Source organism: Eumetopias jubatus, unplaced genomic scaffold (assembly GCF_037043125.1).
Source record: "Eumetopias jubatus isolate StellerSeaLion01/CBP00866 unplaced genomic scaffold, mEumJub1_p1.0 scaffold_4, whole genome shotgun sequence".
NCBI lineage: Eukaryota > Metazoa > Chordata > Mammalia > Carnivora > Otariidae > Eumetopias > Eumetopias jubatus.
In genome coordinates this window covers 45,468,622-45,483,279 of record NW_028274810.1, presented here as the reverse complement: position 1 = coordinate 45,483,279, position 14,658 = coordinate 45,468,622, and the positions used below count along the sequence as shown (strand labels likewise).

Genomic DNA, 14,658 nt, shown 5'->3' with positions numbered 1-14,658 from the left:
CGCATAAATTAATTGGGATGCATTGCTTTTATACCGCACATATGTTGCATAAAGTGATATATGTTGGTAATCAGCCTAATGGAATTTTTTTCCCTTAATATCAAGGAGCTGTTTGCTTTAATTTTCTCTCTAATTGCCTTAATTTTCTATACACCTGGTCAGGAGATAGCATTTGAAAATAAGCAAAGAAGCTAACACATGAGCACTAATTCAAAAATAATAATATATTCCCAATGCAAATGAGTGCTGCAAGAGACAGGGGTGGACATCACACATATTGACTCACAAATACATGTGCATATGATGGGAAGGGGCAAAACAGGAGAAACAGCATCAGCCTGAGATTGCACAACTAAATCCCAAAGTGGAACCATCCCATTTTTTTCCCCTAAAAAAATAAAACAAAAAACAAAAAAAGTCAGCTTAGAGTCACTAGAACCCAGTTTATTGGGAAAGGGTTCCAGGTCTTCAACTGCAGCCTGCAGCTATTGGCTGTCTCATAACTCTTTAATGACATTTCTAAAAAGGAAGTCTTTTATGTAGGAGGCAGCTTCAGTCTTTGGACACTAAACGTCCATTCCCTTCTCTTCAGTCCTGAAACATACAAAGCAGAGAAAAGTAGTAGTATAATTCGTGGGGCTTTAGCAGCCCCTACTAACGAGAGCATCTGCTGGAGGCCTTGAATGTTGAGAGACACTTTTAAAGCTTAAGTTCCAAGTGTCCTCTCACTTTGAACCTTTGTGTTTCACCGGGCAAAACTGCTCCAAGCCTGGGGATATAGCCAATTAGATGAGAGAGTGGATTCCAGATACAGAGACAATGGTAGGATCTCCTAAACTAGTATGGCTTCTTATATTGACCAAGCCTCTTAGCACAATCTCTACCAGTAGAGAAGATGAAGTATACCCTCTTACATACTCTATATGCAAAGAGAACTTGCTGGACTGGACTGCACTAAATAATGGCCCAAGATCAGCTTTAAGGGGCTTGATTTGTAGAATTCCATATGTTGGAAGATAAAATGATAGGACATGTCTAACAAGAATTAATATAACATCACATACCAGAGTCAGAGAAACAATAGTAAGAATATCAAATGGTGGAGATATGGTTTAGGAGCATCATGCATGTTAGTAGATTAAATAAACTCTTTGGGAGTTAGAGTGTGAAGTAGCTGTCTTGCCACAAAATAAAGGATGGGTATCATTCCTCTCTCTTCTAAGATGGCCAAACAAAATAGTACCCAGTTATATCCTTTTAACGGGATCATTATAACTGGAACACAAATTTTAGGGAAGAGAGATCAGAATGATGAATGGATTGAAAATCATGTATGTGAGAACCAATTAAAGGAACCAGAGATGCTTGTCCCAGAGAAGAGAAAATTAGGATGAGCCCAAGAGCTGTTTTTTAAACATCTGAAAAATGATCATATGGTGAAAGGATTGGCCTTGTTCTCTATGGGCCAACAGATGGAAATGAAGTATAATTATGGTTTGGTTTTTGAGGAGAAAGAACTTTCTAATTATCAGAGTTGTCCTAAGGTAAATGAATGGATCTGGACACAGTGAGGTCCTCATCACTGGAGACTCCCCATCTGCTTGCATAGCTCACTTGAAAAGGAGGCATAGAAGAGATTCAATCACTGAAGAGTCTGAAGGTTCATTTCAACACTGACATCACATGATTCTCAGAGCTTTACTCAGTAATGTCTTGGCTACTGTGAAGAGCCTAGAATTTACATATATTTTATTTTTAAACCAAAATCCACTGTCGACATGTCTTATGAGATTATAATGTCAAAGCACTAGTGTTCTCAGTTGGGTTAGGTAAACAGCAAGGCCGTCAGAAATTCAAGAAAACTATCTCCTATTTTTTTTTCTTCTCTTTCCCATTTTCTTCCCTCATACTCTTCTATTTTCTAGCTAAACTTAACTATTTGTAACTATTTTTAAAATTTCTCCCCCAACAACTCTCTCTAGTCCTCATGCTTGCCAGACATTAAACATCCTTCATTTTATGAAATGGATGCATTTTTGGAAAAGTGTGTAAATTCATTTTACATAAAGGAAATAATTTCATATAAAGGGGATAATTTTAAGCTACAGTTTAAAGGAACTCTGCCATGAATCTCATCAGCATAGTGAAAAATGTAATCTTTTAACCATTAAATAATCACCTTCTAAATATCCATGTTATGAATCTGATTTGAGCATACCATGTTTTCTGAAAGATGAGTATAAGTTGAATGGGCCAGCTCTCAGCATAGAACTGGGTCAAAAAAGTACATTAAGCTAGCCATGTGTTGCCATCAGAGGCCGATAGGAAAAGCCAGAAGTAAGCTGAGATGAATAGAAATTAAAATATGAGAAATCCTAGAATAGAAAGTTAAAATAAATCCATATTCTATTCTGTGCTTAAGCCTGTTGGATTTATGAAAGGACTGAAACTACCCCTTCTTCACTCAGCTGATGTCTCCTGCATCAAGTAACAGCAGTGGGTCTCTCTCACCTTCCTCTTCTTCTGACTGCCTGGTGAGCCGGGGAGGGCCTGGCCGGAGCCATGTGGCAGCGTTAAGGAGTCGTTTTGAATTGGAATATGCTCTGAATGCGAGGTCCTGTGCTGCCTGGTCCCAAAGGTGAGTGGCAATCTAAGCAACAATCTCATGGTCCAGTTAACCAGAATCCCATCAAGATCGTCACCCGATTTGGTTAGTATCAATGGGGGATTTACCACCCCTATGGCAAACTTTGAAGTAAGAGTTTTTAGCCCATATTTCTTATAAGATTCTATTAATGTTATAGGACCAAAAAATAGAAATTGTATTATTTATTTGTTTAAGATTTCTAAGTTTCAAGTAACAGCAGTTACCTCTAGCTTAAGTGAGAACTGTCTAGCTACAGCAACAAAAGGAATTTATTGAAAGTATTTTGGGGTTATCTTATGGCATCCAAGGAAGGATTCCTTGTGTAGGAACCAAGAAATGGCTTTGAGAATCTGAGCACCACAAAAGTTCAGCATACCGAGGATGACGCTATGACCCAGCAATTCCACTACCCCGTATACACTCAAAAGAATGAAAAACAGGTACTCAAACAAATACTTGTACTCAAATGTTTATAGCAGCCCTATTCACAATAGCCAAAAGGCGGAAACAATCCAAATATCCATTAACAGATGAGCAGACAAACAAAATGTGGTATGCACATAATAAAATATTCTTCGGTCATGAAAAGCAATGACATACTGATACATGCTTCAACACGGATGAACCTGGAAAATATGCCTTCATTGGGAAGAAGTCAGGCACAGAGACCACATATTATATGATCCTTTTTATATGAATATCCTTAAGAATAAGTGTATGAGTCAGTTCAGGCTACCATAACAAGATGCCATAGACTGGATGGTTTAAAGAACAGAAATGTATTCTCTCACTGTGGAGGCTGACAATCTGGGATGAGGGTGCCAGCATGGTCAGGCTCTGGTGGGACTTATAGATGCCCATCTTCCCGGCTTGCCAACGGCAGCCTCCTCCCTATGTTCTCACATGGCAAAGAGAGTGCTGCGATCTTTCCACCTGTTTATAAAGGCATCAGTCCTGGGGGATCAGGGCTTCACTCTTCTGACCTCATCTAACCTTAGTCGCCTCCTTAAAGGCCCTCTCTCCAATACAGTTACATAAGGGGTCAGTGCTTCAATATATGGATTTGATGGGAGGGGTACACCACTCAGTCCATGATAGGGAATACATAAATCCATTAAAAATTTTTAAAAAAATTAAAAAAATCAAAACAAAGCAGAGTGGTAGTTGCCAGAGGCTGGGGAGAGAGAGAAATTAGGAGTAACAGCTTAATGATTACAGGGTTTTATTTTGGGGTGATGACATTATTTTGGAACTAGATAGAGGTGGTTGTAAAACACTGTGAATGTACTAACAGCCACTGAATTGTTCACTGTAAAATGATTAATTGTATGTTATGTGAAGTTTACCTCAAAAAAAGAGCCAAAAAAGGGGAAAAAACAAACAAACAAACAAAAAAAGCAAAGGAGCAAGTCAGAAAAAGAGAAAAAAAAAAAGTTCAACATTCTTCCATAGTGAACTCTACCATTTACATGCCCCAGTTCCCAATAGACAGTCTCTTTGTCTCTCAGCTTAACTGTAAAGTTTCAAGCAGAGATATATGTTATGTTTTGCCATAATAATTCTCTATAAAATCCACACCAGAATCCAAGGATATATAATCATAAGTACTTATTTCTTGCTCATGTGTCTGTGAACTGGTTGTAGGTGGCTTGACGGAGCACAGGTTTTATCCTGGTCTGTCCCACATGTCTCTCCCTGTCTTTGGACCAGCAGCTACCTGAGACATGTTCTTCTCATGGACAAAGGCTAGGAACTCAAGAGGGCAGGCCCAACTTCACATGCCCACTTAAGGCTTATGTTCAAGTTGCACCCCATGGCATTCCATGGGCAAGTCACATAGCTGAGTCCAATATCCAACAGGGAGAGAAAATACATATACTCAGGCTGTAGTGGAAGGAACTGCAGAGTCACTTGGCAAAGGGCGTAGATAGAGAAAGCATAATGAATTAGGAATAGATGCAGTCTGCCCTAAGAGAGAATGCGATTGGCCCTTTTGGGATCAAATGGCCGCCCCTGGTCTAAACAAGTGCGGCCGGAGCAGCAGTGGGGTCATGTTTCATTAATATAAACAGGGCCGCCAGGTACCCCTATTCTGGATGGGGAATGGCAAAAGCAATCCCTTGTGAGCTGGATGGATACCATCGAAAGTATATACTGCAACCCACGAAAGTCTGGAAAAACTGGCCTAAAATCTCTGTTCTTTCACATGAGCTCCAGAGCATTTGCACTTGAGTTACTATACATGTATACTCTCTCACACACACATAAATGCTTCCACACTCACTCACACATCCCATCATCACAGTAAAAAGTTTTATCCTGAAGGTGGAGGAAGATTATCTGGAGTTAGCAAGGATCTTACACCATATACAAATTGCTGATGTTGGTTTTTTAGCTATAGTTATTATATTCTTAGTCTAACAAAAGGGCCGCAGCTGCAGCTATGAAGAGATGGGAATCTGAATCATGAAGACTTTAATCTACAGAATGTCATAAAATTAAGTATCAGTAGGTTTGACTGATAACCAGGCAAACTGGACACAATTCTTTATTAGATTCCAGTCTCTTATATAATTTCATAAGAGGCCCATAGGCCAAGATTAGATTAGGTTCAGTCACAGCATCGTCTGCTAGTTCCATCTGCTCTTCTTATTCTTTACTTGTGGTTTTAAAATTAATTCTCTGAACAAGCAGATTTTGATATTTCCAAAACACAGTCCCCTGAAGTCTGTCTACTTTGAAGCAGAGGTTAGGAGCGTGAGTTGTGGAATCATACAGACCTGAGGTTCAATCTCAGCTTCACCATTTACCAGCCCAGTGACCTTGGGCAAGTTACTTAAGTTTTGTACATAAAACAGACATAATAATACCAGCTTTTAGGATTGCTCTTGAGCGAGGCAGTATCATCACAGGAGTGGGTGATTGATTAAAAGATGCCAGGAGACCCAACCAAAAAATACAAGTTCCCGTAATGTAGCTAAGTCATACACCTTACAAGACGTAGACAGCTACACAGCATGGGGGGCACAGCTGTGCTCGCAAGAGCACCTTCAAGAACCCAGAGAAATATACCACTGTTCATAAAACTGGGTGTGGGAAATGGGTGTGGGAAAAACCCATCAGGTCTTTTGAGATGTTCCTTTTGATAGTCTCCTAAGGCTTCTTATAGCTTTTCTGGCCCTTCACAGCTGTTACAGAACTCTGCTAAGTCTTTGTCTCTCTACTTGGTTCAGATTGCTCTTAACAATGTAGTACATCCTGAGTATTTGCTGTGAGGGTACATGGAAGGTCCGTTTGTTAGTTATACCGTCCCTCTAGCAAGTTCAATCTCTGGACTGCTTGAAATCAACTCCAGAAATAGGTAAAGCGTTCGGCTAAGCTGTAAGATGTACTAAGGTAGGAATCATGTGTATTTTATTCATAACCATGTCCCTAGTATCTAGCAGTATGGCTGGTATAAAGTTGATAGGTAATACACATTTGTTTCATAGCTAAAGAATTGGATAAATGGGCTCAGTAAATCATAATTGTTATTAATTCGGAACATAATCAGTGAAAAAGCTTTAACTATTTTCGCTATGCTTTCCATGTATATACCTGTCACTATTGAGTGCCTACTGCATGCTGCGTGCTATTTCAGACCCTTTGAGTAGTCACCTAAGTAAGGCTCAGGTATTCCAGTTTTTATAGATGAGGAAACTGAGCCTCAGGAAGGAGAAGTACCTTTCCTAAGTTTGTGGAGGCGGAGCTGAAATTCTCACCAGAGGCTCGTCTGTGCTTTCTGAATGTCCCTGGAACAGGAGGTGGCACTTTTCAGAAGCTTGATATATTTTGCCAATACTTGTATTTGCTGGACTTCTTCCAGCTTCTTCTGGAAGCCAGTCAGGGAAAGAATTCAGCTACTTCTCCTCCGCCTGCCTTCTCAGCGTTTATTATGAAAGACAGAGCCAGCGATACCAGAGATCAATAGGTCCTTAAAGTCAAAGAGCCTGAGGATACGGGAACGGGAACAGATGGGGTAACTCCAGCAGGGCCGCGAGTTCAACAGCCGGGAAGACAGCCGCTCGCAACTTTGGTTGCACAGGAGAATCACCTGGCGGACTTTTACCAGTACCAATGCCCAGGGCCAATTACACCCAAACCCAGGGGGGTGGCACCCAGACATCAGAAGCTTTTAAAGATTCTCAGATGAAAAAAAAAAAATACATTAAAATGAACTTTCCGAGATGATTGCAACATACCCCCAAGTAGGAGAAGCCGGCTAGAAGGGGATGCCGAAGTGCTAACCTGCCCGTCACTTTGTGGGGAGGGGATGTAACCATGGGATACACAGGAGAGGCAAGTGAGGGCAGAGGTGACACAGCAGCTGTGACCAAAGGACATCATTTTGAAGGGTGATTACCTGCTGGGTGTCTCCCAGAAATTCTTACAACGTGCAGGTGACTGCTGATCTGAGGGACATGCTGACTTGTTAAAATCACACAAGGTGTAATTTTTAGCCTGGCATCATGCTTTTAAAATACGGGTACAAGATTTGGCCTGTGTTCCTGACTAATGTAATGCCCCCAATTCTGGGCCTCGCAGCCCTCCACAATGTCTTAAAAATGATACATTTATTTTTCAGTTTTGGGTTATGAAGTTCACAGCCTGTAGTTTTATAACACATGATTTGATGGGGGGTTTTGGTTGTTGTTTATTTGCATATTGGTTTTTAATGGTTATTGTTTTCCTTTGCAAAATACATGTCAAGGTGAGACATTGTCAGATTACTTTCTCCACAGGTGATAGGGATCTACTAGTTGCCACTGAAACCACCAATTGTTACAATCTGAGATTGAGGAAGGCACTCCTGAAGTCCTGCCTCTTTTAAAATATTGTGTGTCTCTAGATATATTTGGAAAACTAAGCATGTGGCACTTGCCCCTCCCACTGGGTATGAAATCTCTCCCATCTTGTGCATGGATTACATCATGTAAATTTAGAAATGACAAAGTGATACACAACCTTTCAGATGCGAAAATCAATTAGTGTTTGTGTGGGGCTGGGCTCTGAGAATAGAATGCTATGACCTAGTTAGCTGTCCAGGAGAAGAAAACCAGAGATCCAGGGACTGCAACTGTAAAACAGATACATTTGGAATTAATTTCTCACATTACCAAAGGGTCCATCAAAGGGTTCCTTTAAATAGAAAGCTTGCCTAGTGCACTTGGAATGCGATTCAACTTATAAAAGTTGAATGTAAGTTATAAAATTTTCATTTACACATAGTTTTCTCGGAATGCAGCAATTGTGTAAGATGATAGCACCCTGAAACTGTTGTTCCTAGGAGGAATGAAGACAAGGAGAGTGGTGAGGGGGTTGTGGCCACTTGCTGTCGTGGAGCAGAATGTTTATCAAGTAGGAGCAATAGGGTCTCCTATTGCTTATCACCAAAGGTCAGCGCTCCTCTTTTTAATCTATCACCTCTCCTACATGCTTCTTTGTACTGAAACTTTCCTCAGCCTCCTTAAATGTGCTCTTTTCTTCCCTTCCCTTCCTCATCCCCACTTTATTTCTCTTGCCAGCTCACCACAATCAGCAGTCTCAGTAACGAGCTTATGACCACTTTAAACTCCTCCTACCTTACTTCTCTCATCTTCATGAGTTTTCTTGTGATTTCATACAATCCATAGCTCCAGCCTCTCTCTCTCTCTCTCTCTCTCTCTCTCTCTCTCTCACACACACACACACACACACACACATACACACACACAGAGTTAACCCCTAGTCTTATGTCCCACCTCAACTGCTGTTTCCTTTGTCTTTAAACTTCTCTCCCATTCTAGCTTCCTTATGACCTTAATCCACTTAACCCTCTACTGCCAGCAAATAACCTTCCTTCTGTAGAACTCCAGTGATACCATTACCCTACTTTAAAACCACCAATAATTCTCCATTACCTCTCAAATTAAGTGAAATTATGTCATCCTGGAATCCCAAATAATCAATGGTATATTTTCCAGTGATACCTCCACTGAGCATCATATGTCCCAGTGGTTCTAAGCAGAGAGAGACCGTCATTTCTTCTCTTCTCAAATGAGTACTGAACTTCCTACAGTGTTTTGGACAATCCCACAAAATAAGGAATTATCCTGCACAAACTAGCAATAGCATCCCTGGTAATGCACAGCTAGACAAATTAGAAGTTCTACTATATCCCATACATTCCGTGTTTAACCTACGGTTACCCTATCCCTCTATTTTTTAACTTTGACACCTTGCCCAATCTTGTCAATATATTAATAAGCCTTCAGTAATAGCTCAGTCGGCTTAATCACATCATAAGTGAGCCTTGTCTGAGGCTACCCGATCCCCACCTATGCCTTAGGCCACAGCATTTTGTGCCACTTTATGCGCTTATATTATTTTGTCTTATAATTATTTATTTTTAGCTCATAAATACTTTAAGGACAGAAATTGTCTTCTCTTTTGTTTTTATTCAGGTGCCTACCATATCTCATTTATAATTTAACTGTATGTGGTAAATACTAAATATATTTATTTATAATAAATTAGAGGAATCATTAGTTGGGCCATGAATGCCATGCTTTGTATTTCTGCATTTTAAGAGAGTAAAACTCTGTGAGTAAAACTCACAGTTTTTGACCCCTACATTACTATCAAGTTCAGATATGTTCTTATCCAAAATAACGAATCACCAGATAATTCAGACTTCTTTCTACACCACTCTGTCACCATTAGAGCATTAAATGTTTACCTATTTTTTTTTTAATGAACAAAAGGATAGAATGGAGGTACCTGAACTGTGTGAGGAGAGAAGTGACTGATTGATTCATTCTCAGTGTGTTAACAAAAAGAAAGAGAGAGATTGCTTTTTGTTGAGGTAGTTAGGAGAAGTCTCAATGAAGAGGCGGATGATGGAGATGTGGTCCAGGTATAAAGAGAACTGGATGAACAAACATGAAATACTGATTACAAACTTTCTTTTTCTTCTTTCCTAAAAAAAATAATAAAAATAAAAATAAAATACAAGGGCATCCCTTCCCCAACTGATGTATAATAGTAGTTCTTTTATTCATCAAGGATCTACATTTAGATAGATCTGTTTTCAGTTTTTCTAATCTGTTTCATTGAAATATTTGTTTATCCCTATGTCAGTAATACACAATTTTAATTACAGTAGCATTTTTAAAGTCTTGATATCTGGTAGGGTATGTCTCATCTTGGCTTTCTTGATTTTTCTTGGTTTTCACTCTTCCATATAGATTTTATAATCAGCTTGCATTTTATACACACACAAAAAATAAGATTTTGATTATAGATTTTTTTCAAGTTTATTTTTTTATTTTTTTAGTAATCTCTATACCCAGTGTGGGGCTCAAACTCATGACCCTGAGATCAAGAGTCTCATACTCTCCTGAATGAGCCAGCCAGGTATCCTAGATTATAGATATTTTAAACCTATAGATCAATATGGAAAGATCTGACATCTTTATGATATTGGGTCTCCCCTCCCATGAACTTAGTGGATTTTTCCATTTATTTAAATGTTCTTTAATATCTTATAGTTAGATTTTATAATCTTCTCTGTAAGGTTCTTATATACCTTTTGTCACATTGGTTGTTACATTCATCGATTGCTGAAATAATTTGAATTCATTGCTACCATATTATTTTATTCTCTCTAGTTTTTGCTTTTTTGTTACCCTACCCTTTTTTTGTTTTTCTTTGGATTCTTTGAATATGTACTCTGTTTTTCTTTTTTGTTGTTGTTTTTAAAAACTTGTATTTTTTATTTAAATTCTATTTAATTAACATATAATGTATTATTAGTTTCAGAGGTAGTTTAGTGATTCATCAGTTGCATATAACACCCCGTGCTCCTTCCATCAAGTGCCTCCTTCATGCCCATCACCCAGGTACCCCATTGCCCCTCCCACCTCCCCTCCAGCAACCCTGTTTATTTCTTATAGTTAAGAGTCTCTTATGGTTTGTCTCCCTCTGTTTTCATCTTATTTTTCCTTCCCTTCCTCTATGTTCATCTGTTTTGTTTCTTAAATTCCACATATGATTGAAATCATATGATATTTGTCTTTCCCTGACTGACTTATTTCACTTAGCATAATACCCTCTAGTTCATCCACGTCATTGCAAATGGCAAGATTTCATGCTTTTTGATAGCTGAGTAATATTCTATAGTATGTATATAGATACACCACATCTTCTTTATCCCTTCATCTGTTGATGGACATCTGGGCTCTTTCCATATTTTGGCTATTGTGGACATTGCTGCTATAAACATTGGAGTGCATGTGCCCCTTCGAATCACTATGTTTTTATCCTTTGGATAAATACCTCGTAGTGCAATTGCTGGGTTGTAAGGTAGCTCTACAATTTTCAATTTTCAATTTTTTGAGGAACCTCCATACTGTCTTCCAGAGTAGCTGCACCAGTTTGCATTCCCACCAACCATGTAGGAAGGTTCCCCTTTCTCCACATCCTCCTCAACATCTGTTGTTTCCTGAGTTGTTAATTTTAGCCTGGATAAGCGCTGTGTTTTTCTATTCTTGGTGGGTGCCTAGAAACTTTAACATATTTATTAACAAATTCTGTATTTAATATATTTGTTATTAAAACAGAAGATCTCCCAAACAAAAGGTTTTAGAGCATTTTAGTTGCAAATCATTCTCTCCTGAATTATATGATATTTCTGTCCATTATTTTAGTTTCACCATGATTTTTTTAATTCTACATCTTAGGTATTATTTTATTGTTTTATCCAGCTATGATTCATTTGGACTTACCCATATTAACTGCTTCATTATTAATTGCACTTATATTTCACACCTTCCTCCTAGATCATTTTCCTTTTCCTCAAATACATCTTTAAAAATTCCTTTAACATGACTCTATTAGAAGTAAACATGTGAAAAAACCCTTATCCCTCTTTCTTGAAAGGTACTTTAGTGAATATGGGATTTGAGGTGTTTAATTACTCTTCCCCTATACTTCCAAGATGCATTCAACATATTTTTGACTCTCCTTGCTTCTGGTAAACTTTCATCTGTGGATCTAATTTGTTCTTTTATTTTCAGTCTACCCTAAACTATGGTTAGCACTTCTCTTTGTCTTTGGTATCCTACATTTAACTATGTGGTATATAGTTTTCATGGATTTAATTTATCTTGCTTTGAATTTGTTGGGTGTCCAGCATCTGAGAATTGGCATCTTTTATACATTCTAGATAATCCCTCACCACTACCTCTTCTAATATTTCTGTGCTCCATCTTCTTTATTTTCCCTTTCTGGAACTCTAGAAGTATTTTAGATCTTTTCACTCTATTTTCCACATTCCTCAATGTCTGTATACATATTTCCCATGATTTACTTTTTCTATAATGCCTTCTGGTAATTTCTTCAAATCTGTCTTCCAGTTCACATATTCTCTTGGTAACTGGATCTAATATGTTGTTCTGTTCATTACATTTCAATTTCAACTTATTTCTAATTTCTATTCCATATCTAAAAAATGTGTGTGTGTGTGTGTGTGTGTGTGACAGTTTTGAAAGTCCCATGTTTCTTCCACATATTTTTAATGGATTATCTTCTTTTTTCAAACACATTTATGTTATATTCCATATCTGAATGTCTGTTATTTCTAACCTCTGCAGTCTTTATATGACTAATTATATAGTTTGTTGTTTCTGCTAATTCTTGCTCCTGGTTTCATCACATATTTAGAGATTTGTGTTTCTACTGTAAGCTCAGGTTCCTTGGAACTTTATCTCCAGCAGATTTTTTTGGCCCTTATTTGGTGTAGGTTACCTCACAGATGCTTTGTGTTTGCTCTTGCTAATTACATAGGTCCACTAACCCCATAGGACCACTTCAAAACTTCCACTTGGAGTTTTTCAAAAATACATACAGTATTTTCTATTTTAAAACTTGGATCTTTGTGGACTATGGATGGGACTTCTGAGGGTAAATATTTCATTCTTTAATTTTTTTTTTCATTTTACCTGGATCCAAGGACAAAATGGACACTTATCCTCTGCATCTCTTAACTTGGAGTGGATTTTATTTTTCCTGGTTCACCCTGGGGTTGTCCCTTGCAGATTTTAGCTTTACACCATTGCTTCTTATCTGACCTCCCACCTTGCTTAAACCCAGGCTGTGTTTCCCCCTGTGTGGTTCAACAAAATTCAAGCTTTAGGCCAACAGGAATCAGTATCTTCGTAGCACCTGGAATTACAGCGACCTAGAATTATAATTTTAGCCAATCATTTACTTTTTCATTGGTATCTACACTAACTGTAAATATCATGAGGGCATGAACTTCTTTTCTTCTTTTTGATGCTGTCTCACCAATACTTAAAACAGTGTCTGGCATATGGTAGGTGCTAAATACCTATCTGTGGAATGAATGAATGATCATGATAGGCCCTCACAAACCTTAATGCTGTTTAATCTTCACCACAATTTTGTGAAGTGGGCCTTGTGGTTTCCATTTTCCAGGTAAAACAAACTGAGACTCCAATGATTTCAGTAATTTGTATGAAACTACATGGTGGGAAAATGGTAGTTAATAGTTGAACGTGGGCCTGCTAGTAGAGTTTCGCTTACACCATGCTGTCTCTGGGGGCTCAGATCGACCAGAATGTTTGAACCGTCTGAAGGAAGCAGGAACTTGCATGCTCTGGTTCGAGCTTTGGGAATCAGCAGAGAGCTGCCTACCTCTAAAGTTCTTCCAGCTCCACTGGAACCTAGAGCACTCTCAGTCTACAGCCAATACAAACTTTGACTGCAGGGAAATTGTCCCTTCTCACTCTGACTACCTCTGATCCTATAGCCGGTTTACTTCACTCTGTGCCTGTTCATGACAGACCTTTAGAATCAGTTGCCTGCACTGATAGAGGTACAGCCTGAACCCAGTGAACCCCGTAGCTGCTGCACGTGCACCAGCTTGCCAGGGTCTAACCGTGCCCTCTCTGTCTTCTTTAACCATGTCTCTGGAAACCAGTCTGACTCCCTGGCCACATTTTAAAAGCCACAAAAACCAATCAGAACATATAAAAAGATAAATTCTTCCCTTCTAGACAACATGGAACCAGTTTTAAGGATAGCTCTACTTTAGTATGATTCCTTTATTTAATTAAATACGTTGCAAAACTAGGCCTCTTTTTTTTTTTCATTTCTTCATTAAATATATTCCCTAGTACAGTAGTCAGTTGCATTCACTGTATTTTCTTTTAAGGAATTTTTAGCTGACATTTTGGAGCAATAAATAGCTTATCTAATGATGAGGGTTTCAAGAATTTTTTAACCCTGGAAATGAAAATAAACACTGCCCTTTCTCACTCATAAACACAACCTTCCAGCTGATTCCACATAGAAACAATTTTAAGATTTATAAATGTAAGGAGACAATAGAAAGATAGCATCGTTAGTTCCTGAACTGTCTCTTTACTTACTAAAGATTGTTGATTTAAAATATGACATATAAAGAATTTACAGAAGACCTCGGTGTGTATCAGAGCATCATAGTAGTATGTAACTTTCACTTCAGCAATGTCTTCCGAGCTTGTAGGAAGAGTTGCCTTCCTAACTCAGGGCAAGTTCTACGGGCCTTGCTCACATTGTTTGTATAATGAGGAGAGTAAAATGTTGCTCGCCTAATCTAGGGACAAGAAAACATTTTTTCTCAGGATAGTTATCACCTCTAGGATGTGTAATTTTTGTGACATTCACTTGCTGAAGGTCAGTTATCAAGCTCATTAAGGGTCTGCACTGAAAAAATATAAAAGCCAAAGGAGAGCTGCTAGAATCAAGCAAGTGACATAATGCCTGTCAGTTGCCTTTTATCTCTTTCTTTTTAAGCTCAAATCTTTTTGCGATGCCCATAAATCTTTCTAATTAACAAAAGCAGAAAATTTCTTAATGCCATAGGGTATGGGGTTGAGAGAGAAAAATACACAGTTGTTCACATTGATATGAGGGTATGAAAGTACTTG

The 14,658-nt window shown here is 38.4% G+C and overlaps 1 protein-coding gene across 1 annotated transcript in view; it reads left to right on the top strand.

The window, feature by feature from the left end:
* TNNI3K (TNNI3 interacting kinase) overlaps nt 1-14,658 on the top strand; it is a 314,577-nt gene that overhangs the window by 264,537 nt on the left and 35,382 nt on the right. Inside the window, exon 23 of the mRNA XM_028102541.2 lies at nt 2,469-2,638. Coding sequence (XP_027958342.1) covers nt 2,469-2,638 — 170 coding nt within the window. The remainder of the gene's footprint in view (nt 1-2,468; nt 2,639-14,658) is intronic.